At 33.7% G+C, this 25797-nt stretch overlaps 2 protein-coding genes across 10 annotated transcripts in view; both read right to left on the reverse strand.

The window, feature by feature from the left end:
* Nucleotides 1-4669: 4669 nt before the first annotated feature.
* On the reverse strand, nt 4670-8256 carry LOC142984643 (fibrohexamerin-like). Its single transcript, XM_076132392.1, has 5 exons — nt 8099-8256; nt 7431-7650; nt 6662-6798; nt 6058-6168; nt 4670-5327 (listed from the first exon to the last, which is right to left on the reverse strand). The coding sequence occupies exons 1-5, from the start codon at nt 8148-8150 to the stop codon at nt 5173-5175; spliced, it is 675 nt and encodes a 224-aa protein (XP_075988507.1). The 5' UTR covers nt 8151-8256; the 3' UTR covers nt 4670-5172.
* Nucleotides 8257-11438: 3182 nt separating this feature from the next.
* Nucleotides 11439-25797, reverse strand: part of rhea (Talin_middle and talin-RS domain-containing protein rhea) — a 116902-nt gene continuing 102543 nt past the window's right edge. For 3 of the 9 annotated variants that reach the window (XM_076132014.1, XM_076132021.1, XM_076132020.1), the window contains 6 exons: nt 25380-25544; nt 24629-24823; nt 24025-24198; nt 21707-21736; nt 17208-18106; nt 11439-12962 (listed from right to left, as the gene is read on the reverse strand). In XM_076132014.1, the coding sequence (XP_075988129.1) occupies nt 17209-18106; nt 21707-21736; nt 24025-24198; nt 24629-24823; nt 25380-25544 (1462 nt within the window). In that variant the 3' untranslated portion in view covers nt 11439-12962; nt 17208. Of the gene's footprint in view, nt 12963-17207; nt 18107-19889; nt 20035-21706; nt 21737-23209; nt 23339-24024; nt 24199-24628; nt 24824-25379; nt 25545-25797 lie in introns of those variants that run through there. The other 6 variants (XM_076132015.1, XM_076132023.1, XM_076132022.1 and 3 more) reach the window with 5 other exon arrangements.

Below are 25797 nucleotides of genomic sequence, written 5' to 3' on the forward strand. Positions count from 1 at the left end.
GTTAACGTCACAAGGCCTTGTCTGAGTTGATTGATCATTTTTGTTTTAAATAAAAATTTGTTAATAAAATATAATTTTTTGTGAATTAGTGACTGATTCTTATAGACATTATTGTTATGAGTAAGATTTATTTAATATGCGTAATAAATATATGTAATTCTGACTTGTTTTATAACGATACAAATACATTGTTACCTATTTTATCTTGCGCTCTTTAAAAGAAAACAAAGAAATATTTTGACTGGTTCTGATTTTTCCTATGGCTATTTTTACCACTCCTGGATAAGTATCAATTAGGTAATCAGGTGAAATGTTTACAGCATTTTTTGACAATTTGCTATCATTTTATCTGTTGGTTTGGTTATCCAATACTTATTCAGGAGCTGTGATATAAGCTTGGATATGTATTGGATAAGCATATAAGACGGAATTTGACATTTGCTGTCCTTTATCTGATGGATATCGTATCTGATACTTATCCGGTAGCTGTGAAATTGGTCGATCATTAAATCTATTAAGTTTTGTTGAACATATTATGCAAAACATATAAATATATAAACATAAAAAGTTTACGAAGTCAATTTTCGTAAACTTTTAATGAAATAATAAATAGAAAACATATAGCGACTTTCTTTCTCAGAATGTCAAGCGCCTTTTAAAATAAATGGAACAATGTATTTGTATCGTACCCATAATAATGATTATAATAAATATAATTTTATCGCAATACAAGAATCTCTTGCATAATGTATTAGTGCAATTATATATTTAGTTTGCATTCATACCGTGTCTTGGCAAGGTTAGGTCTTATTAGTAAATAAGGGCTGTGATATGCCTATGTGAAACTTAAATATAGACTATTATATATAAACGTGAGATACAGACTTAGTTTCTTACAAAAAAATATTAATTCTTACCCGCGATTTCGTCCGCGTGGATTGTAACTTAGGACAGAAAATTTATTACAAACTTTCATCCCCTATTTTATCCCCTTGGGGGTAGAATTGATTTAAATCCTTTCTTAGCGGAAGCCTACGTCATAACATCTTACGGTATGTCAAATTTGAGCTCGATCCGTCCAGTGGTTTGGGCTGTGCGTTGATAGATCACATCAGTCAGTCACCTTTGAGTTATATGAACTTAGATGTGTGTTTACATATATTTGATATTTTTTTAAAATCTACCAAATGGACAAGAAACAGCCGTCATTCCTACTGTAAAATTGAACTCGTAACCGGCGGTCCTGTATGACAATATGTATGTATGTGAATGAAGCAAGGGAAGTTTGTAAGGATCGTACCAAGTGGTGTTCTCTGGTCTCTGCCTTCGTAAACATACATACATAAACTGACGCTTTTTTTCCATAGGGAAGGTATTTATTATGTAATTAAATAAGTCTGTATCTTACTTGTAGTGGAATAATGAAGAAGTGAGATTAAGTGATTGTAATATATTATGTATTATATAAAGACGGTCCCGAGACGTATATAAATTAGTATTTTTTCACAAAGTATCGACACATAACGATGTAAGCTTCGCCTTTCCTTACGCGTAGTTATAAATCAACCATTTTTATAAATAAAATGTTTATAAAACTGAGTTCTTTGTTTATTTCTACACCCACTTTTACTCCTTTTAGGGTCCCCATAGCCAGTTGCGCTCACCGGTCGGTAAAAGATCTGGGTTAAGCAAACCTTGGCGCGGTCACTCCATAGATGGGTGACCGCATAGTGGTATTTGAACTGGGCGTCTCTGTGCTTCGGAGGGCACGTTAAAAGTCGGTCCCGGTTGTTATCTACTATGATAACAGTCGTTAAGCCACAAGGCCTTCGGGCTTGAACAACTTTGACATTAGGTTCACCACTAACCATACGATAAGAAAGAAAGATAGAGGGTCCCCTATTTAAAGGTAAAAATAGGACCCTTTTACTACGACTTCGCTGTCTGTCTGTCACCAGGCTCATGAACCGTGATGATGTATTTCTGTTGCTGCAATAACAACAAATACTTAAAAACAAACATATTTATTTATCTAAAGGGCTCCTATACAAAAAACGTTAATTTTGTTGTTTTTATAAATTGGTACGGAACACACTGTGTGCTAGTCAAACTTGCACTTGACCAGTTTTTCTTTGTTTTTATCCCACGTTACGGGTCGGCACATGTTTTCTCTTAAAAATATGCTGTAAAGGAGTTTTAACTTATACATATACAGGGTGTCCCAAAACTCAACGATAATCCGAGACAGGATGAAAGGCCAAGTCATACCGGTTCTAGGAAAAATAAAAAAAAAATTCCATGTCACTTAGTTCAGCAATAATAGACACTTTTCGAAAAAGTTGAAAATCCACACCCTTGATCGCATTTTCAAGTCCTGTGATCACCAATGTCACAATTTCGCTGTGTTTTTTTGCATTTCGTGATCTTCATTAAATATGCTATTAATCGTAAAACAAATTAATGCACAAAGCATTGTTAATTTCATAAAAAAAGTTAAGTTTTAGTGAGTCATGGTTCACAAAAATATCGTTAGGTAACTTTGACGCTTCATATTGAAAAAAAAATGTACTACACTACCCTTGGCAAGTTATTTCAAAAGTTGGCGCATTTAATCAAGATTTCAAAATGGTGCAACACTTGCCACTTTTCTTGCCATTAAAAATGTTATTTTTATTTGAACGACGAGTATCCTCGAAAATGGATCGGACGCAGTGATACAATTGTATGGCCTCCTCGTTCCCCCGATCTAAATCCAGTAGATATTTTTTACTGGGAATGCATAAAATAAAAAGTCTATTCGAAATCAATAGAACATCTATCAGAACTTCGCCAGAAAATTGACACAGCGTCAGAAGAAATAAATGCAAGGAATTTTGCTTGACTGGTAAAAAGATCTTTTGTACGCCGTTGCAGAGCCTGTATTCGTGCCAGAGGAAAGCAATTATTTTTAGTAAAGAGGTAATTGAGTCAGTCCACAACCAATATTTAATGTAATAAACATAATAGGTAATAATAATAAAAATAAAAAAGAATGAAGGAACCATCGTTCTTATTTAATTATTCTCCTTAAACTAAAGTAAGTCCGAATTGTTTTCCTCTGGCACAAATAGGCTCTGCAACGCCTTACAAAAGACCTTTGCACCAGTCAAGCAATATTCCTTGCATTTATTTCCTCTGACGCTGTGTAAATTTTCTGGCGAAGTTGTGATAGATTTTCTATTGATTTCGAATAGACTTTTTATTTTATGCATTCCCAGTAAAAAATATCTACTGGATTTAGATCGGGGGAATGAGGAGGCCATACAATTGTACCACTGCGTCTGATCCATTTTCGATGATACTCGTCGTTCAAATAAAAATAACATTTTTAATGGCAAGAAAAGTGGCAAGTGTTGCACCATTTTGAAATCTTGATTAAATGCGCCAACTTTTGAAATAACTTGCCAAGGGTAGTGTAGTACATTTTTTTTCAATATGAAGCGCCAAAGTTACCTAACGATATTTTTGTGAACCATGACTCACTAAAACTTAACTTTTTTTATGAAATTAACAATGTTTTGTGCATTAATTTGTTTTACGATTAATAGCATATTTAATGAAGATCACGAAATGCAAAAAAACACTGCGAAATTGTGACATTGGTGATCACAGGACTTGAAAATGCGATCAAGGGTGTGGATTTTCAACTTTTTCGAAAAGTGTCTATTATTGCTGAACTAAGTGACATGGAATTTTTTTTTTATTTTTCCTAGAACCGGTATGACTTGGCCTTTCATCCTGTCTCGGATTATCGTTGAGTTTTGGGACACCCTGTATATTAAATTGGATTTATAACAGACTGAAACATAATATTAGGCATTAATTTGATCCCAACGAAAATACGAAACTTATAACGCCACTATTTTGTATTTCTTTTTTCTATACCCAAATGTCAAATGTATTTTTGACATTTCATAAAGAGTAGCTGATTTGACTGTTGTCAACTACCCTATTTTGTCACATCTGCCAACTCAACTGTGATTGGTAGATATCAAAAGTTTATATAACTACCCCCGTCTTTGCTTTATAAACGATAAAAAAGTATGGCGTCAGTATTTAATTATCGCACGTGAGATAACATCAAGAAAATTATCCTGACAGTGAAAAGTAGTGTGTTACATAAATAAGTTAATTAGAACACTAAATACTGGTATTCAGCTGCATCCGGTGAGACTGAAGCCGACTCCAACATAGTTTGGAAGAAAGGCTAAGCGATGAAAACAATTAACTTAGTGACAGTGAAATTTCTACAGAATGAACACTTAAAGAATCGTCGACGAGCCACCAGCTACCCCCTGTCACCTTTGGATTCAGGTTAGTGTGTTATGTATTTATCTTTCAATTGAAGTTGCTAGGATATATGGAGAAATTAGTTACCGATCGAGTTCTAGCGTAATTTACCGCCGGCATCAAATCGCTGACATGTCATTGTGTTGGAAGGTCGGCGACGGTACATATTTATTATAATATCACCGTATGTTATACCTATGTATGTATGGCACGTGCTCGGTATATGGCAATAGGCTCACCCCCTATTACATAAGACTTACATTTTGAATAGCGGGACGTAGGTATCTCATAAAAAATCGGGTAAAACAGACAGAAATGTATAAATGAATACAACTTTTTCAAATCCAAGGTCTTTATTTCACAAGTCAAAAGCTTATAATAATAGAAAAACTAATAATTTTAGTTCAACATTACATAACTTTGAATCTTATCAAAGGTTACAACAATATTTTTTTGAAATATAGTCTACATGAATGAATATAGTAAGTATATAAACAAATTGTCAACTTAGTAGAAAGCCATGTAGGTACGCGGGTGGCGAAAGTATACACAATTTAAAATTTTGAACGTCGGCCACACGTATAATTATTTCGCGTAGCTCTACGACTATTTCTTATTAAAAATACATCAAAATATAAATGATGCTTTAAATAAATCCTTTCTTTCAAGGCTCTACTAAATTATGGAACTATATTTTACAGTTTCAGATAGATTTTTGCACATATTCAAGTAATTTATTTACGATTGAATTATACTTTAAATAGTCCTGCATTTTTAAGCTCTACAAAATTATCGAACTTTATATTACAATTTTAGATAGATTTTTGCACATTACGAGTTAATTTATTTACGATAACCAGGAGTAGGGCATCCATAGTCACAAATGAGAGAGTCAATGAAGATGTAAGCCAGCGGAGGTCCTCGCCAATGACAGTTCTCTCGCTCGTACAGGTACAGGAGTGTTAGGTCTTTTGTCAAGTAGTTGGCTGTTGGTTTGTCTGAAAGAAAAATATAGGTTTTAAGTTAGTAAGAGGAAAAACTTTAATAAATATAACTGCACGTTTGGCGCAGTGGTTAACCTCGATAATCGTAGCGCCGCGTGTGATGGGTTCCAATCTCAACCGGGACAAATATTTGATGAACACGAGTATCTGTTGTGAGCCTGGTTATTTAGTATGTTTTATCAAGTATATTTATAAGTAAGTATGTTTATCAGTTATCTGGTTACGATAGAATAGGCTCTGCTTCGTTTGGATTTGGAATCAAATGACCGTCTCTGAGTTCAAAAATAATTAATTATTCATAATATTTTTAGAACAGTTGGGACAGAGGTTAGACGTTCTATTCTCACTCAGAAACAAATGTTTTGTTCCAGAAAGATTTAAGTACAGTCAACTTGGGTAACTTTGAATCATTTGGGTAATATTGAACAATTGACAAAGATTAATTTTAGTTTTGCAAACTTTTATCAATTGTGTTGGTTTCTATGAAAAAAAATCGAAACTAGTTCAAAATCCCACTTTCAATGTTACCCAAATGATTCAAAGTTACCCAAGTTGACTGTACTTAAATCTTTCTAAAATAAAATATTTGTTCCTGATTGAGAATTGAACGTCTAACCTAGTCCAAACTGGTCTAAAAAATTTAGAATAATTAATAATGTTTAAACAAATTGACCTTATGGAAAGTTTTTTAAGGTCATTAAACCTGAATGGTACGTATACTTACTTTTAGGATCGATGTGTAAATTAGGCAGGTCAGTGACCTCAGTGTAGATGCTGGCAGAGCACAGGTCCATGTGAGTGATGCTGGGCAGGTTGATAGTGATGCGGAGCATGGCTGATAGCATACAATATTATTATTAACACATTATTAAACGGCCTCCATGGCACAGTGGTTAAGGTGGTCACCACGATTGCCTCGGGAGGTAGTGGGTTCGATTCCCACATGGAGCAATTATTTGTGCGATCCAGAAATAATTGTTTCGTGTCTGGATGTACTTTGTGTACGTTGTTTGTATGTTTGTTAAATCCCCGCGACACAAGAGCATTGTTAATCCAGGAAAAATATTAAGGTAGTTTGTAAGGATCGTACCAAGTGGTGTTCTCTGGTCTACCCCTTTGGGGAGAAGGCGTGATTTTATGTATGTATGTATGTTTTTACAAATTTTTGATCATTTTCTATGATATGATATGTGATTGCCGCGCAAGAAGTCTCGGCTTCGAATCCTGGGTCGAGTCATGCGTACAACCATAAGGTCCTAAATTCAGTAATCGATATTAGTTTGGCTAAATTGATAGTTATACATACAACAAATTTGAATGTAACTCACGATAGGTCGCTCTGATATGGAAGTCATAGTAGGTGTCTTCGGAGAAGCTCCTGTGCTGAATGAGGGTGCGGTCTGACTCCAGGTCCAGGAACGGACAGTCGATCGTCATCACCACGCGGTCTGATACTGTGTTGAAGCTAAGAGAAAAATAAATAGTTAGTTACCCGTGGTTTTTTTTAATGAGTTTTAACGCTATTGAATAGACAAACTGCCGTGCCGCTAAATGTACCTCAAAAACCGGGGGTTAGTAATTCGAAATTGGTTTTAACCACATGGCGGGCTCAGTATGGGTGTCATAATGAGAAACGCAGATGTTTTTTTAAATCAAGGTTTAGTTTCAAATTATGCTCTCAATTGCTCATTGGAGTGTGGTCGCCACGTCTCTATCAATGCGTCGAAAGGTCGTGGGTTTGATTCTTTCATGGAACATAAATTTGTGCGATATGTCAACTGTTGTTTCGGGTCTGATGTGCTTTATGTCCGTTTTTTATGCTTGTTTAAGTCTTAGCGCCACAAAAGCCATAACATAATGAATTTGGTTTTAAAATATTCTTTAAGGTAAAATTGTATGTAAGTTAGTCTGATCAAAACGAAGTATTTTTTTATAGAAAAATCTCTGAATATGAATTATTTTTTAAGAAAATCTCGATTTAAATGAAATATTTGAGAGGAGATCAATTTGGTTGGTCAGTTTCCCCACTACACAAGATCAACCATCATACTAAGAATTACAATAAAAAAAAATTCAACAAAATTAAATTATACTTACAAAAACTCAGTAACTCTGCACTTGTCATGGTTCCTGACAACCAGACCACTATCGACGTAGGACGCGTTGAATATTGGCGTCTCAAACTTGAACTTATCCACCACATACTTGGGAGACACGTAGCCTTTAACCTTCGTCTTACAGCGAGAGTTGGCTGATAAGTTGTCACCGATACATTTGTAGTCGTCTAAGTCACATGGTCGAATGATCTTGGTTCTGCCTGGAAAATTGCGCTGGAATTTTAGTGTGCCTAGGTACCACTGTTGAAAATATTGCCTGAGTCATTTCGAATTTGTAATAGATAAAGAACTATTGTTTTTTAAATACGTAATATTATGATGATTGCAAATTGCGTGGGTAAATGTATTTACAATCCACAGGGACCAATCTCTGATTCAATTCAGGGTCTCAAAATATATTAGAATTTTACTTCTCTCGATGAGGCTATTTAGGGTTTAATGATAAGTATCTTATTTATCTCAATCTTTCTCTGATTCAATGGTCACTATTTTCCCTATTACATGTAATATTGGACTTACATTGTTAATAGCAAAACGCGGGTGTATTTAATTTACCTTCGAATAAAACAGGCTTGATATTATGTATGAATTGTTGGTAAATAATTATAAAAAAAACCTATATTTGTGTAAAAATAAATATCTCCTTACCTGCATAACAGACTCCCGCGCAGAACAAAATCAGTAGAATTTTCAGCCCCATTTCGAAACGCAGCCGAAGTCAAGGGTAGCTGTAGTGAGACTAACAAGTTATTAGGCTTTAAATTGTCTTATTGTTACTATATGTTTATTTAAAACATATAAATCATATTAATAACGAAATATATTAAGTTGTCTGTATGTCCGTAAAACTAAAAACAACTATTTTTAAAGATTTTGGACAAAATTCTGTCTGAAAATTACTGTTAGATGTTTGGAAATTAGTGATTTTTGTAACTGTTTTTAACATAAGTGGACCCAGAGGTTTCGATTAGTGTTAATTAAAATATGAATACAATAAAATATTGCTTTCTAGAATATACAGAATCGAGGATAAATTGTGTTTGAACAACTGTTATGATTACGTTCTCATTTGATTCATATTGTGGACTATTTGTGTCCGTCCTATGTACCTGTGTATGTAGATCATGAAAAACTTTGTTTTCCTGACAATAAAGTCTGCGGTCAATTTTTCGACGCAATAAACATTAAACTTGCGTCGGGAGGTCGTGGGTCAGTTATTTATTATTGGTATACTTACGTGTCATGCTTATCCTTACTATAGTTATCAACCACTAGAGACCCTCAATAAATATTTCTTTAATGGGTTTCTTTTCATGAAGTTAAAGTTTTATACTATACCAGAATTTTGAATCGTGTTTGTAGTGAGAATAAAGGCTTTTAATGATAAAAAAACTAAGTGTGTTAGTAATAAGTAGGTAGCTAATATACCAAAAATATTTCAGCATTGTTTCAGTAATGTGCGTCACTGAATCTTTCAGTACATTACAAATATTTGATCAAAACATTTGGTTATTAATCACTTTATTTATTTAGTTAATAATACGGAGAATTTTCCAATAAATAATATTTGTTTGAACAGCACTGAAAAACAGATGTTTGGCCCGAATTTTATGTAAAATATGGCGTAATTTATGCAGTGCTAAATACCTAATAAATTGCGTTTTGAAACAGTTATTTTTCAAAAACATTTTAGCACGCACGGTCATAACGATATACATAACCATTCATAGGTAGGTACGTATTTATTTATAGGTTACTTGCAGATTTGCTTGTAGGTGTCCTGCTGAGCACCGGTTTTCTCCCATAAAGGCGAGGGAAGATCGTCTTACATAATATCGGAAAATCTGATATGTTGCATTCTAATCGGAAAGTACTTTTGGAAAAAATACAATTAATAACTTTTTTCTGAATAGTGCAACTGCATCTGGGCAGACTTTCTCTCTTTCTTTCCATTGTGGGTTCCACGAGCTCTTTCTACGGCGTAGCAGTGTCATCTTAGTCGGCCTTGATTTCAGAGTCTACAATTACATACATAATAATATCCCTGTTATATCCGAAGGCACAGGCCATTTGTAATTTTAGTCCCATGTAATAAGGAAGCGAATCAATTGCTTAATTTAAACCAAGACTTCTTTTGGCCATCTATCAGAGTGTATGCGTGAATTGTGGCAGACAAATTGTCAGTGTAACAACAGCTATTCTGTTTCACACCCCTATGTCAGGTCAAATAAGTTCAAGATGGCGTTACTAAACAACAACTGGAATCAATTATAATTATAGTAGGTATAGATTTATTTAAATCAATTGTAATGAGTCCTTTTAATGCAATTTTCTTTTATAACAATAATTTAATTGCAGTGCATTTATAGAACTTGTATTGAGTGTTTATTTTTACTACGTGCAGTTGTTAATACAATATGTATTTGCGATAAACAAGCGTATCATAATGTACTATCGGTATTTTCCTGTTTTTTTTTAATCTTATGATATTGCAGTGATATAAGTTGCAGCCTCCCACGCAAGTGGTCGCAGGTTCGAACTCGAGGCAACATACCAATGACTTTTCGAAGTTATGTGTGTATTAGAAATAATTATCACATGCTCCAACGGTGAAGGAAAACATCGTGAGGAAACCTTGCATGCCTAAAAATTTGTTTAATACATTTATTGAGGGCATGCAGTCCCCAACCCGCACTTGGCCAGCGTGGTGGACTCAAGGCCTAACCCCTCCCTCATTACGGGACGAGACCCTTGCCCAGCAGTGGGACAGTAATGGGTTAAATTTATTATTTATATATAAAGAGGTTTTTTCTTGTTACTATTAGGTAAATCGAAATAATTAACCCATTGACCGCCACGGTCGGCTATACTCGACAAATCAGAACGTGCTCACGAGGCTTTCGTCGGCAAATGTCGACAAAAATATAGCGTCTTGAGCACATTGTAATGAGTCGATTTCTCAATCTGTAGTAATATTACTGCTGTTTAGGTTATAAATTAAACTTATTTTGAGTATATTTCTCTGAAAGATATAGCTAATTTTGCATTTCATCATACCCTTTTACCTAAATAGACTAGTAAGCAGATACATTTTAATAATATTATGTGTACAATTGTTCAGTATTACTCGTTTTAGTCTTTATACTTATGTTATTTATTCATAATTTCGTAGTACTCCCAGCAGACTTATTGTTTATAATCTAAAATATTGAGAAATGTTTGTCACTAGAAGCGGTAAATTTGCCAAGTGGTGGTATAATAAATAATGATCACTTGTTATAACGGTGAAGGAAAACATCGTGATGAAATCTTGCATGTTGATGAGTTGCTGATTACCACCACTTATTCAGATTTATGGCTTCAAAGTTTACCTGATTACGGAAGACCCAGTAGTCGCCTAAAAGGTAGTGAAAGGCCAGAGGAGGAAAAACCTTAATATGAAGATTCCTACGACGGACCACACTCTGTCTGAAGTGACCCGTGCCCAGCAGTGGGCTCACAAAACATACATAAAATCACACCTTCCTCCCATAGAGGCAGGCAGAGACCAAAGAATGCCACTTGATACAAACCTTACAAACTTCCCTTGCTTCATTCACATCCATACATGTTGTCATACAGGCCTCTTATGACTGCAATACTATCATGATGTAGGTAGATGCTCCCAGCATGCTTCCAATACACTTGTTATCTTACTTATTGGCACCTTTATATTGATTTAATTTATTTATATTATGACCTATGAGTGTTCGGTAGTGTTGGTAGCAGCCTTACATCATCAAAGATTTATACCTAATAGAAAGATTATTAAAACTAATTGGCGATTAAAAAGAGTGGCCAGGAGTTTGTTGGCAGCTCTTCTCATTGGCCCTACCTTGCGAACTGGCGGTAAATTCACTCTCTGTATCATTGACTATCATAAGTGTCAGCATTTGACCTAAATGAATAAATGATTTGATTTTGGACAGGTTTAAATAAAACGTATATAAATGAGTTACATATTTATTACATACACGATCATCATACAAAGCCTACAACTAACTACCGACCATTAAATATCAACATGTAACAGAAAAGTTTAATAAAACATTAGTTTCCATTTAATTTTCATTTGGTTTTAAGAGATTATATATAAGCTTATATACTACAGTTATATGTATCAAAAACTACGATTTTATATATTTATTTTTTTGTATAATTAGTATAAGTTTACAAGCTGTTTCGTTGTTATGTTTAGAACGTTAAAAAAATTAAAAAAAAAGAATAATTGCATTGCTTTTTCCGTCAAAAAATATTTCCAGGTCTTAGAAAATAAAGACCTTAATGTAGTAAATTGCATTTTTTTTAAACTTGTCCAGTTTCTTAAAACTTAAATGTCTCATTTTAATTTGCTCTTAAAATTCAAATTTGTATTAAAATTTGAATTTAAAAGTTTTTATCAACGTTCTAAACATAACACTTATATTACAGATTATACATTTATATAATAATATTATTATTTAATTTAATAAGACACACGAATTTAGCCCGACACGATCACTCGTGCAACTACGCAATAATTATAATAATAATTATTAATAATCCCTATAATAATATACCGTAAAATGGGGGTTACTTTAGAAAAAAAAATAGGTTAATTTGATTATATAGAAATAAGTAAATAGCTCGAAAAGCTAGCGACGAGTTAAGTTTTCTAGTTCTTGGTACTAAATATCGCTATAAAAAAATTTGTTGCATTTCAAATAGTGTAATTGACCTTAAAAATGCCACTTCTTTCCATTTTAAAGTAACCCCGATCTACCAGTAGTAATAATTTCATATTAAATAATAAAAAAACTGCATTTTCATGTGCTCAACATAAATAATCTCTATGTACGTAAAAAAATTGCATATAAGATTTTTTTTTATCGATTTTTTGTACATAATAATATCGAATTTTTACAGGGCACTTATACACTAGTATAGTAATATAATTCAAAGGCCTGTTTTTAACTTCTAGATAAGTATTAGATAGGTCATCTAATAGATTGCAATCCGTTATGACGTCACTGAAAAATAAGGTTCATGACCTCTGCGACCTTGAAAATATTATAAGATCATTTTTTTCTTACACGTTATCTAGTAGATAAGTTATCGAACACTTATTTGGAAGTTTTAAAACTGGTCTTTTATATTAATATTTTATTATATTCTAAATCTAATAGAATTGGTGTTTTGTTACCTCCAGTGGACGTTTCGCTTTCGCGGGCTTTTATATACTAAGGTTATATACTTATATAATAATCGACTCAAAAATATATAAGGTCGAATTAATTTTCAAGCTGCGAATAAGGCACGTATATAAGAAAAATATTAAATTTTCAAATATTTTCATACTACCTGACCGTTTAGTACAAAAATACTCGAAAACATCAACTGCCACTATGAATTATTAATAATCTATTTTTTGTATATAATTTTTCATCAAACTGTTGTTTTTCACGCGACATCGCCCGAAGTCAGCATCACTACGCTAAAAATAAAAAACAAATACGTTTTTTTTTCGATTTAAATGCTTTTTTTGTTATTGAAGCTGCTATTTTTCACATTTATTTACACAGCATTCACTTGAAATATATTAATATTTAGAAGCGAACATCTAACACGACACTTACTTATTTGCTATCGGCTAAATACTCAAACCACACTCAATTTTAAGTCAACACTTAATTATCGTACTATCACTCCTTTAACATGAGTTGCCGATAATATTTCTTATAAAAGACAACTCCCGCACTAAGAATTGCTCTTGTGTCTTAACTTTTACAAAGATATAACCAGACCCAAAGCTATTTGTGGATCGCACAAATAATTGCTCCCTTTGGGAATCGAACCCACGACCTCCCGGCGCAATGGTCGCGGCGTAACCTTAACCACTGCGCCACGGAGGCAGTCAATTAAAATCAAATAATTTAGATCAAATATTGACACTTATGATAGTCGTTACAATTACTGAATCTACCACTAGCTCGGAAAGTGTACAGCCTTATGAGAAGAGCTAGCAACAAACTCACACACTCTTTTCAATCGACATATTTTTGAGTAGCACTAAAATTGAGTGTTGTTTTGTTACAGACATATTAATAGCCATATACTGAAGCAGCACTCAAATGTATGTAACGCTTTCAATCTCAAGTATTGAGCTTTGAAACGGTACTTAACTCTGAGTTTTAATAACTTTCTTTAGTACTCTAAACTAAGGTCTAGATTTATATAAAGACCTTAATAAAATATCATTTATATTACATTGGTTTCTAAGTGAATGCTGCGTATAAGTTAGTATTAATTTTTAATATTAGTATTAAATATAAATCTTTTTAGTATAATTGCACCATACAAACACTGTTTTATTATTGCGTCCCGTTTGTTTGTCAAGAAAGAGAGAGATAGCTATATAATTTAAGTACTTTTTTTGAAGTAACTGCCAATATACATAAGCTACGAATTTAGCTGCACTTAGACTAAAAGTTGTCCAAATTATATTACAAAAATCACAATTAAAATTCTCACTATTCACTAAAAAATACTAATTTTAATAAGTATATAATTTGCTTTAAAGTTTTAATTATATTCAATAATCATTAATAAAAGTATATTCAAAATTTTAAATAATCTTCATATTTTCGCAATTAAGAAAATCCGGATAATTATTCATTTATCTGTTCGGTAGACTATCTTATAGATAAGTCCATGTTACCGGCCCATAATATAAAAAAATCGTAAAAAATCTTTTTTTTAATTATATTGTTAATATAAAACGCACAGGACGCAATAATAACAGTTAGTATAAACGTCTCAATATATGTATAATAATAATATAATTTATAAAATTATATAACTCGAAAAATGGCACATAGTGTTATATAGAGGGCTGCATTTACTTTATTTACTCATGAGATCGAAACTATGTATATTAGACTCCACATGACGCACGCACATAAAAAATAATATTTTATCACTAGAAAACTGGCTCGAATTCGTCCAGGTATTGTATAATTTTTTCCCGTCGATCCCATTCCCATGGGATTGTTGATCCCATCGATCCTATTCATACCTCATCCCGATTGTGTATATAAAAAACTATTTAGTTTTGTTGTTCAAAAGTTTTGCGCATATATAAAAAGACATTACTATATAATAGATAGATTTTCAGTAATACGACATTTTTCGAACTGTTGTTATATTTGTTCATAAAGAATTTTATTGCGTTTATTATAAATCGGATTTTAAAAATTATTTTAAATCTGACTGCTGAGAGTTTTCCAAAATCTTTAATTAAACTTTTAAATAGTATTATGCGCGCGCAAATGTGGATATATCACTATTATTAATCACGAAATATATATTTTTTTGTTTACTAAGCTGCTTTGTTCAATATATATTTACTAAATATATATTTATATAACAGCCCTAAATTAAATATATAGTTTTGTAAAGGCACGACCGATCGGAAACGAATATATTTATATATTATATACATATTTATATATAATATACATGGCACGAGTGGTTACAATAAAGGCATCTAGTTATAAGGACCCCACAGGGCTAGCACTTTGTGAACCGTGGGTTTGTTGCCCAGCGGTGGGATACGAGAGTGGGCTTTCAGAGATCGATACATTTTTGTATATATTATTATATTAGGTCGGGGGAAAAATCATTTCGCATTATAGTATGTATGAACTTGTAATAAAATCTCTTTGGCTTTAAGAATCACAAATGAGTACACGGTTCATTAGGTTTTTTTCAGTGAGCTCATGAGGTACCAAAATATCGAGATTTTTTGCGTAGAGAAAAGATTTTATTACAAGTTCATACAATTACTATAAAGCGAAAAGACTTTTCCCTGACCTAATACTTTTGAAGGGAGAAAAATAGAGGATGTTGAATTTTATCACATTTTTAAAGGTTTATATATCTGTAAATATATAATATGACACTATATTGTACATAAAATTCATTTTAATTTGGCACGAATGACTTATCTGTTTAAAACCTCAAAGATCTAAGTTTTGCGTTCTTTGCCCACAAGTGGGATTACCCCCGGATTTCTGAATACATTTAGCGGTAGTTTATCTATTCAATAGCGTTTTTTATATAAGTTTAAACGCTATTGAATAGATAAACTACCGCTAAATGTACCTCAGAAACCGGGGGTACGTTATCTTAATTTATCAAGCTCAGTTATTTACCGTTGTCCACTAGTGAGTGCGTGGACATGATCTCTGAAAGCCCAGTCTCGTGCAATAACAATAATAATTGAACTCTCGCTAAATCGTAAGACACTGTAGTTCACTTCAATAAATAAAGTAGCACCTTATAGTTAATATAGCTCTAACTTTATCAACTCTTTATAAAAAACAGTTATGTTTTTATTATACTGTGTATATTAAAACCAGGTAACTGTTGTGGAGGTCAGATAGACAGTCGGTCCATGTAAAATGCTGGTATTCAGCTGCATCCGGTGAGACTGGAAGACACGTTAAATTTTGTCATTTTCGAAGCTCTTTGACAGTCCTTACCGGTAGTCAGAAGCTTGAAAGTTTGACAACCAGTCTTACTTAGTATCGTGTTATAACCCAGGTAAGTGGGTTGTGGAGGTCAGATAGACAGTCGCTCCATGTAAAATAGTATAGTTAACTAAATTAGTAAAGTTATTTATATACACAGTATAATAAAAACACAATTGCACATTCAATTTAGAAAAACAGACACACTTATTTTTAGAAAATTAATAAATCTTTTTGTTTAATAAAATTTTCGAGTTTTTTTTTTCAATATACAACGATTATAACTGCGTCGATAGATATTTTGACTTTTATACTGAATATTTATTTTATTTTAATATATTTTTTATATACAAGTGTAAATAGAATTATAAAATTTCATTTTTGTTGTAAATTGTCATGGTATAATATATTTTCGAGACTAATCTGACTTACCCTGTTAGCCCAGGTACGCACTAGTGGTTAACCGCGGAAACGGTTAGCCGCGCGGTTACGCGTTTAACCGCCTGAAAATTCATGGCGATTAAAAGCGTACTATTATAGGCTGCTGTATATTATTTCTTTTGTATATAAAAAAAGACGATTCCCGCACTAAGAATTGCTCTTGTCGCGGGGACTTTTACAAACATACAAACAACGGATACAAAGTATAACCAGACCTGAAACAACTATTTGTGCATTGCAAAAATATTTGTTTCGTGTGGGAATAGAACTGACGACCTCCAAACGCACTGGTAGTGGCGTCTAACCGTTCCCGCGGTTAACCGCTAGTGTATAAAGAGGCTTAGGTCTTATTTTTCGTCAAAATATCTATCAACTAAAGTTTATAATATTATATTAATTTTTATCGAGACATTTTTATAAACATTTCACATGTATAAATATAATATTAAGTCCATCGAAACGTGCATAGGCATAACACTTAATTTAAAATTACCGCGGGAAACTTTACCAGTAAAAATTTTTCGGTAAAATATTTTACCCAAAAAAAATACCAGTAAAACTAAACTAGTAGATTATCCGTATAACAATCTACGCACAACATTTTACTGGTAAAACAATTTTTGAAAAAAAATATTTCACCAACACTCTTTACCATAAAAATTAAATTTTTATATACAGTATGTAGTATTTCTGTACACAATTTAATAAAAAAAAAGTTTCCCGCGTAATAACGTCACAATGTACACACACACAAACACATTACACACCTTAGAAGTTGCCGAATTTCTTGGTCACAGTGGAACTCGTCTCAGACTTATGAGAACTTGTCATAACTGACTTCCTTTCAATAGTTTCCGAAGTAATGGTCTGTTTTGAAAACTTTTTATCCAAACTGTCAATTTCTTTGACCAAATCTGATGGTTTCTTCACCTTAGTAACGCTTGTAGAGGTCTGGAAATCAGACGACTGGAACTCCGAAGGCCTCATGAAAGACCTGCTAGTATCCGAACTCATTTTCGACTCTAAAGTATTGAACCTAGAGTCTAAAGTGCTGTATTTGGAGTCGTTATCGAAGGATTTTGACAGTTCGTCGATGCCATCGAGACGTATCGGTTCGTATTTTGTGTTTGTAGTTGTTAAGTTAACGGGAGAGGAGCTGTAAATCTTTGTTGTAGTGATTTTCTGAGTGCCATTAGGGATATCTTTCACTTCAGTCGTAGTCTCTTCCATGTAATTCGGCCCGCCGTACGGAGAAGCGATTCTGTCATAGTCCGGAGTGACAGCTTTCACTAATTCCGTAGATCTATCTACTTTAGGAGTAGACGTGAAAGGAGATTTCACCTCTTCGCGGACTTCGGTCTTGCTAAATTCCGTTTTAGGAAAAGAGGAATAAGATTCACTAACGATTTTAAATTCTGAGTGTTTCATACCCCCAGGGATGGCTTCCGTAGATTTTTGGTGTTCGGAAAACGTTTGTCCTACTCCATCGAAAGGTTTCTTCAGTGTGGAGTAAATAGGTTCTGGTTTGTCGTCAAATTTGAGTTCTCTGGCGTTAAATTTGGGGCTGAGCGGTGTTTTCTGTTCGTATTTGTATTGTGTGTCCTTGTAGTCGTAATGGTCTGTGACGTCGAGCGGGCGGGGCGTGTCGTACAGCCGCGTCTCGTAGCTGCAAGGGTTAATGTTGGTTATACTGTGAAGTAGTAGTAGGGTTAAGTTGTTGTACTGTTTGTAGGTTACAGTTTAAAAATTCGTTGGATTATATCTTATGGATGTGAAAATAAAATAAATAATTATTTATTGAAGGTTTTTATAATAGGTAATTGTGTAAATGGGTTTTAAAATACCTTCATTGCATCATATTTATTGTTTAACTTCTATAAAAAATCAGTAAATACTAGGATTACTAGAATTATTAACGTTATTTTTCTGTACTTAAAAATTGTACTAACAATATTTCTTTAGTTATTTAAATATAAAGATACCACAAACAGCACAAAACCAAAATATTAAAACCCAACCTAGAATTATAATAAAAAAAAAATATTTTTTTTATGTAATAGTAATGCTAAACACAAAATAATGTTAATAAACCCAAGAGATAGAGCCGAGAGAGAATTAGACCAACACCGACATGCCATGCCATAGACTATATATTATTAACAGGCAACACTTATTAGAAACAAGTATATTAGTAGAAAAAAAACACGATGGTTTTTAGTTAGAAAACACAGAAATTATAAACAAATTAAAAAGGGAAATTATTTCATGAATAAATTATTCAAAAATGTTGTTGACTTTTTTTGAAACTTACAAAACCAAAAAACACAATCTTCGTTCATCTCTTTCCTTTTATTCCTCCACAATACATACATACATACATACAATCACGTCTTTTTCTCATATAGGTAGGAAGACCTCAGAGAGCGACACTTGTTCCCTACAAACATGTATCGCTTCATTCACATCCATACCACAATTTAATCCAATATTTCACAGCATTCATTTCAAATCTATTATGTAAGGCACCAAATTTGGCCTTACAACTTGTTGACCAAATAAAAATCCTTTAAATGATTATATAAGCATGGTTTGAAGACACCTAACTCATATTCCTATTACCTTTAAGTGACTTTAAAATGATTGTCCTAGATAATTCACACTATACTATTACTATAAACACTAGAATAACTCCTGTCCTCAAATATAACTTAACCCAATTTAAACGATACCCACACTGTTTCTTTTCAAACAACACAAATGGTTTAAACATGACTCCAATAACCATTATTAAACACAATAATGAACTTTGTATAATATAACAATGCGAAATACGAAAGATATTGTCGACCTAAAAGATGACAATGAAATAAATATTGTCCTTGATCAACCGAAAATTATAATAATGTTTTTCTTTTAGAACTAACAACATAACACACAAATGACCATGTACCCAATGACCTCCCTAAATTTGAAACATATATTTTAAAATGTAACGCCTACAGTATTCCATCTACTGCTTTTAACAGCTTACCACGATGTTCTAACACCCTCAATGTAACACAAAAATGATCCTGACCCCATGACTCTCTCCAAAACTAAATGATTAACTTGACCCCAATACTCCCTAACATACAAAAATGACACTGACCCCAATGACCCTCCATAAAACTGCAAAATTTAAAAATGACCCCGACCCTTTGCCCTTCTATAACTACAATCACACAAAAACGACACTATTGCAATTGACTTACGACCCCAAAAAACAAAAATGATACGGACCCGATGACTATTCAAAACTTAATGATTACCTTGACCCCAATACTCTCTGACATCATACACAAAAATCACCCTTACCGCAATGACTTACATCCCCAAAAACATAAAAATGACCCCCTGTGACAACATCCCTGACCCCCAACGGCCTACAGTAAACATAATCAAACACTCACTCACTAGACCTCCTTTAACAAGGACGCTCGCCTCGGCGGAGGTAACGGCGGTTCCCGGCGGTACGGGATCCTCTCGCCCACGAGGTGCGCCGTGCGGACCTCCGGGAGGGTCAGTGACTTCACTACCACCTCCTCTACGCTAGACCTTTACCGCATGCAGGTTACGTAGAAATTAGCTTCTCAGTAGAAATTAGTGGGATGTTATTTGTTTAAGGTATTTTTTTGGTTGTATTTGTGAATGAAAATAATGGAAAGAGCTGTCATGCTAAGTATGTGACTTGGATAATAGATTTTCATGTAAATATAGTACATTTCAGACATTTTTGATTTACACATTATTCTAAGATTTATTTTTATTTAACTGGAAAAGGTGTTAGGGAACCAATTTTGATTTAAATATATGAAAGTACTAGATAATTTAAAAGTCGCAAAAGTATCTAAAAAGGAGAGCTAAAATGTCTTCATTGTTAACATATAAAATGTACCATAGTATTTTTGTAAACAGATACAACCAAAAATCAAAATTAATATCAAATCTACTGAAAATGATTAATATGCGTTAAACAGTTCTCATTAAAAGAATATAAAAAACACATTATCACAACTCAAAATAACTGTACCACAGAATGAGGGTCAATGTGACCCGAAAGGGTAAGGATACCCAAAAAGAAAGTGGGAATTAACGCAACCATTTCTGATTTTAAGCATTTCTCGCGCCAAATATATCAATTTTGTATCAAATAACGACCACAAAGTAATACTAAAACCGGAACAACTATTTGTTGATTGAACAAATATTTGTTCCGAGGAAGAATCGTACCTACGATCCCTGCAGTGGTATGGGTGTGTTTTCGCTATTACCACTACACATCGTTCAAAAAATCATAACTTGAATTGATTGCGTTAATTCCCAATATAGGAAAACATCAATCATGCAATAAGCAGATTTTCTCGGGTCACACTGACCCACAGGTCATCGACCTACAGTACAGTAAGCACATGCCTAGTTAGTGACATAAACACAGTATATAACAGTACATAATAATTATATAATAATGGCAATTGTACAGAACGATGAAGATTCTCAACTGTTAGGGGACAAACGCGATATTTATATAGCGTTTTTACTTGACTTGGTATATACGGAAATATATGTTATTATTATACTATAAAATAGTTGGCACATTTAAATTTATAGACTTTTTATAGAATTTTGATATATTTTTTTCGGAAATTTACAAAATCATAAGCCACGACTTAAATTGGAATCGAACCAGTTACTTCGTAATCTCGTGTATTCTGCAGTTAAACTCTACTTTGTTGTAACAACAAGGTCTTATATACTTCTGTTATAAAAAAAAATAAATGAGTAAAAAGCTAAAAAGATTTACATAATCTTGCAAGGTGAAAAATTGTGTTTATAGAACGACATAGGTGACTTTTAAAGTGAGTTCAATCCTACTTATGTTATATGATTTATTTTCAGGAAGGCTGCATGTTTGTTACTCTTTAAAAAGAAAAATACTGAATGAGTTTTCATGAAATTTGGTACACATATAGTTATAACCTGAATTAACATATAGAATATATTTTTTACGGTATTGCCGGCAAAACCTAGTACCTAAATATATTAATGAAAATTGTTATAGGATATATTTAAATAGTCAAGTAAAAACAGTTTTCAGTAAGCGAATATACATCTTATTGTCAAAGCTAAACATTGTTTGTTCGGCATCGGCATTGTACAGGGTGTTCACAAAACATATTTACAATAAATATATATAAATGTATGTATTTGTGTTACATCGGCGACTTACTTTCTGTTCATCGTTCTGTTTGAAGATTGTCTGGAAATTAAGTTTAGGTCAGTATCTAGGCAAGGCTAGAAGGCTAGGCTAGAAATTAAGCTAGGTCAGATAAGGCTAAGAACCGGACTGTGGGGAAGCTGGCGATTGAAATGGTTATTGTTGATATTGACTGGACAAAGGTAACAAAAACAAATCTCTGTGCTTTTTAAATTAATATTCAATTTAATTTTGGTCCCAATTTTCAAAGCTATATCTTTTACTATACCCGCACTAAGAATTGCTCTTGTGTTGCGGGGACTTTTACAAACATACAAACAACTGACACAAAGCATAATCAGACCCGAAACAATTATTTGTGGATCGCACAAATTATTGTTTCGTGTGGGAATCGAACCCACGACCTACCAACGCACTGGTACCGGCGTAACCTTAACCACTGTGCCACGGAGGCAGTCAATTAAACTGTCTTAAAGAACTTTCAGCTAAAACTAATCTATACTAATATTATAAAGCTGAAGAGTTTGTTTGTTTGAACGCGCTAATCTCAGGAACTACTGGTCCAATTTGAAAAAATCTTTCAGTGTTAAATAGTCCATATATCGAGGAAGGCTATAGGCAATAACATCACGCTACTACCATTAGGAGCGGAGTAGCAACGAAAAAAATTACAGAAACGGGGAAAATAATGAGCCATTCTCTCGGTGACGCTCTCTCGAAGTTGCGCGGGTCAGCTAGTCTATTTATATTTATTTTATCAACTATGTCCAGTCAATATCAATAGTAACCCAGCTTATATAGCACATCAACTCGTGGGTACAATTAGAGTGATGTAGTACCAATCTGCTAACCACTTAATGACATAAGCTTGAAGTTACATGCATGTATATATGACAAGAAAATAGTATATAATGTAGTGATACTAAATATGTATTTTTCTGTGAAAATCTATGATAACTTTTCCATATTTTTGCTTAAAATTGCCAAATAAAAAATTAAGTGTTTTTTAATAAAATTGATAGTAGGTTTCTTTGTAAAATAAAGTTTCTTTATAAAATTAATAGTAGGTGTGTCTGTTCGTTTGGCGTGTTTTTGTGTCTAAAATACTAGCCTGGACTATGCTATTCGATAACTATTAAGAAAGCGTGAAGATCCTGAAAAAGGACCTAATAATATTATCAAACACACGAGTGGAGCCGCAGGAAAAACGTAGTCAATCGTCATTAAAGTATTATTTTAATTGCAGCCCGTAGGTCTTTAAAATATCAAGCGAAACCACACGGTAAAGTGTAGCATAGATTTTCATTCAGAAAAAAAGTATTTTATTTCTATAAAGTGTTCTATAATATTCTAAAAATATAAGTCAATGTATTTATTTCATTAAAATTAACAAATTAATTAAATAAAATATAATTTTCCTCCTACAATTTGTCGAAAAAAAAGTACTTTTGGTGTTAATTTTATATAAAAATAATTACATCAACTTTTTTTCAAAACTTATGTGATTCTAACCTTGTTTATAAATCCTTGTGTGTTCGTTTGTGTGTAACAATCTTATAAACTAACATTATACTAATGTAGGCACGTGTCATAAGTATTTGAAGGCACTTATTATGTTTATTTAATATTTATAATTGTCCTTATCTGTGTTCCGATGGCAGCAGAAAAAGCAAGAGAAAATTAGGTTAGTAATTTTGGAAATATATTATTATAATATTAAAATGAGTACATACTAATATGCAACTTTGAAAAGGCACAACTAATATTTGAAAAATACTAAGAAAATCCCTTTTCGAAATTGCATTATTAACCAACTTAAAGAAAGGAGGAGGTTCTCAATTTGACTCTATGTTTTTTTTTTGTTAGTTATGTTTGTCAAACGGGTCCTTAAAACTATGTTTTCAAGTTGATACTAATCCATTAATACGGACTTTATGTTGACTGTTCATTGACGTGGAAAGTGACTGCGGTAAAGACAAACGGATTAGAAGCCGAGCCGCACTATAAAGATTATGTTTTTTATTGCTCTAGTTTAGCGGGAACTTTTACAAACATACAAACAACGGACACAAAATACAACCAGACCCGAAACAACTATTTGTGGATCGCACTAATAATTGTTCCATGTGGCAATCGAACCCACGACCTCTTGACGCAATGGTAGTGGCGTGGCGACCTCAACCACTGCGCCACGGAGGTCGTCGAAATCCCCACTTTTCAGTGGATTAATCCGATTGGTTAATATTATTATTTCTACGTTTCTCCTCACCGTAGCTTCACACCACGTCAATGAACAGGCTACCTTCTTTATATAAGTATGGTAAACTCACCGAGTGGTGAAACCCTCATAATTCTGTTTGGGGTCCTCCTGAGGTCTGAAGCTGGAGAATGTGGGGCTCTGCACCGTGTAGGACTTCTCGTCTCGGTTCAGAGTGCTGTACGTGGACTGGTTGTACCCAGACTGGTAGTTGTTCACAGGGCTCTTGGGCGTCGAGTACCCGTATCTGAAAAAGTATTTTGATATAATTATTAGGTCGGGGAAAAAGCCTTTTCGCATAGTATGTATGAACTTGTATAATCTCTTTGGTTTCAAGAATCATAAATGAGTACACGGTACATTAGGTTTCTTTCAGTGAGCTCGTTAGGTACCCAAATATCGAGCTTTTTTGTGGGTGTGGTATAAGTTGGTATATCCTACGCAAGTGGTCGCAGGTTCGAACCAATGACTTTTCGAAGTTATGTATGTATTAGAAATAATTATCAATTGTTCCAAAGGTGAGGTTTGAGTCTCCGTGTTGCGGAGGGCACGTAAAAAGTCGGTCCCGGTTGTCTATTAAGATAACAGTCGTTAAGCCACGTCAAAAGCCTTTCGGGCTTTAACATCTTTGACCCTTGGTTGAGCACTAACCATACGATAAGTAAATGATATATTACCCGGGTGAGACGGGGCTCTTGGGCGGGGCGGCGTGCTGGCTGGAGTGGTGGGTGGAGTGGTGCGAGGAGTGCTGCGACACGTGCGACGTGGCGGTCGTGTTGAGCGTGTTGTGTGTGTTGTGTGTCGCGTGCGGCGTGTACGTGCTGTTCGGCGAGTACGTCGTGTTCGCGAAACTGCTGTTTGGCGTCTTGAACCTGAAATAAATACACATAAATAATGAAAAATAAGAATATTAATGATCGAACACAAAGAAATACTCAACATATACTTTTTTTTCATTCTGTGAGGAACCGCGAATAAAATCCTTATTAAGCTCCTCTCGTTTTAGAAATGCTTGAATTTGAGTTTAGTTGTTTTACATACCCAGTATAAGCTTGTCTCCTTATGTGATTAAGATAAATAAAAAAATATCACGAAATTACACTAATTAACAATCACGTTTTTAGAGCTTTATACCCAAAGGACCTTATTACAGAAACTTCGCTGTCTATTTCTAAATAAAAATCATAAATAATTTCAATCATTTTTAGTCTGTCTGTCTTCAGACAGTATTCATAAACCACTATAGTCGGACACATAAATTTTTTCGCAGATAATGTATAACAATAAATACTTAGAATAACCATATTTAAGGGGTTTTCCATGCAACAAACGCGTTTTTTTGCCGTTTTCATACACAATGGTACGGAAACATTCACACATGAGTCCCACTCAAACTTAGTAAGTTTCCTTTATATTGTAGTGTCATACCTATGTTGTGGTCCGCTAGCATCACTCGCATAGCCGAGCTGCACGTCAGTATCAGTCTCTTCACCAGATGTCTCTCCAGCTCGTAGCTTGTACTTGGCCTGTCTGATGGCCGTCAGGCGACCGCGCGCCTCTTCTAACTCCTTCTCTATGCGGAGGACTTCGGACCTGAGGGGGAAGAGAAGTTTGAAAAGATGATCTTAACTGCCTCTGTGATTGATGAGTCGCTGTGGACTATGTTTTGGATAGCGCGTAGAGTCCCGAATCCGTTTGTAATACATATGTAATATTGTGTATAACTTGGTATCTCCCACGTAAGTGTTCGCAAGTTCGAACCCAAGGCAACACACCAATGACTTATGACTAGAAATAATTATCACTTGTTCTAATGGTGAAGGAAAACATCGTGATGCAACCTTGC

This window comes from Anticarsia gemmatalis, chromosome 27, assembly GCF_050436995.1.
Source record: "Anticarsia gemmatalis isolate Benzon Research Colony breed Stoneville strain chromosome 27, ilAntGemm2 primary, whole genome shotgun sequence".
Lineage (NCBI taxonomy): Eukaryota > Metazoa > Arthropoda > Insecta > Lepidoptera > Erebidae > Anticarsia > Anticarsia gemmatalis.

Excerpts from the sequence above, each read along its gene's own strand:
- LOC142984643 (XM_076132392.1), bottom strand. The coding sequence starts at position 8,150 with ATGGGGCTGAAAATTCTACTGATTTTGTTCTGCGCGGGAGTCTGTTAT. Across the intron at positions 6,169-6,661 it reads CCATATCAGAGCGACCTATC|CCATGCTCCGCATCACTATC; the intron begins GTGAGTTACATT and ends GTATGCTATCAG. Across the intron at positions 5,328-6,057 it reads TTTACACATCGATCCTAAAA|ACAAACCAACAGCCAACTAC; the intron begins GTAAGTATACGT and ends TTTTTCTTTCAG.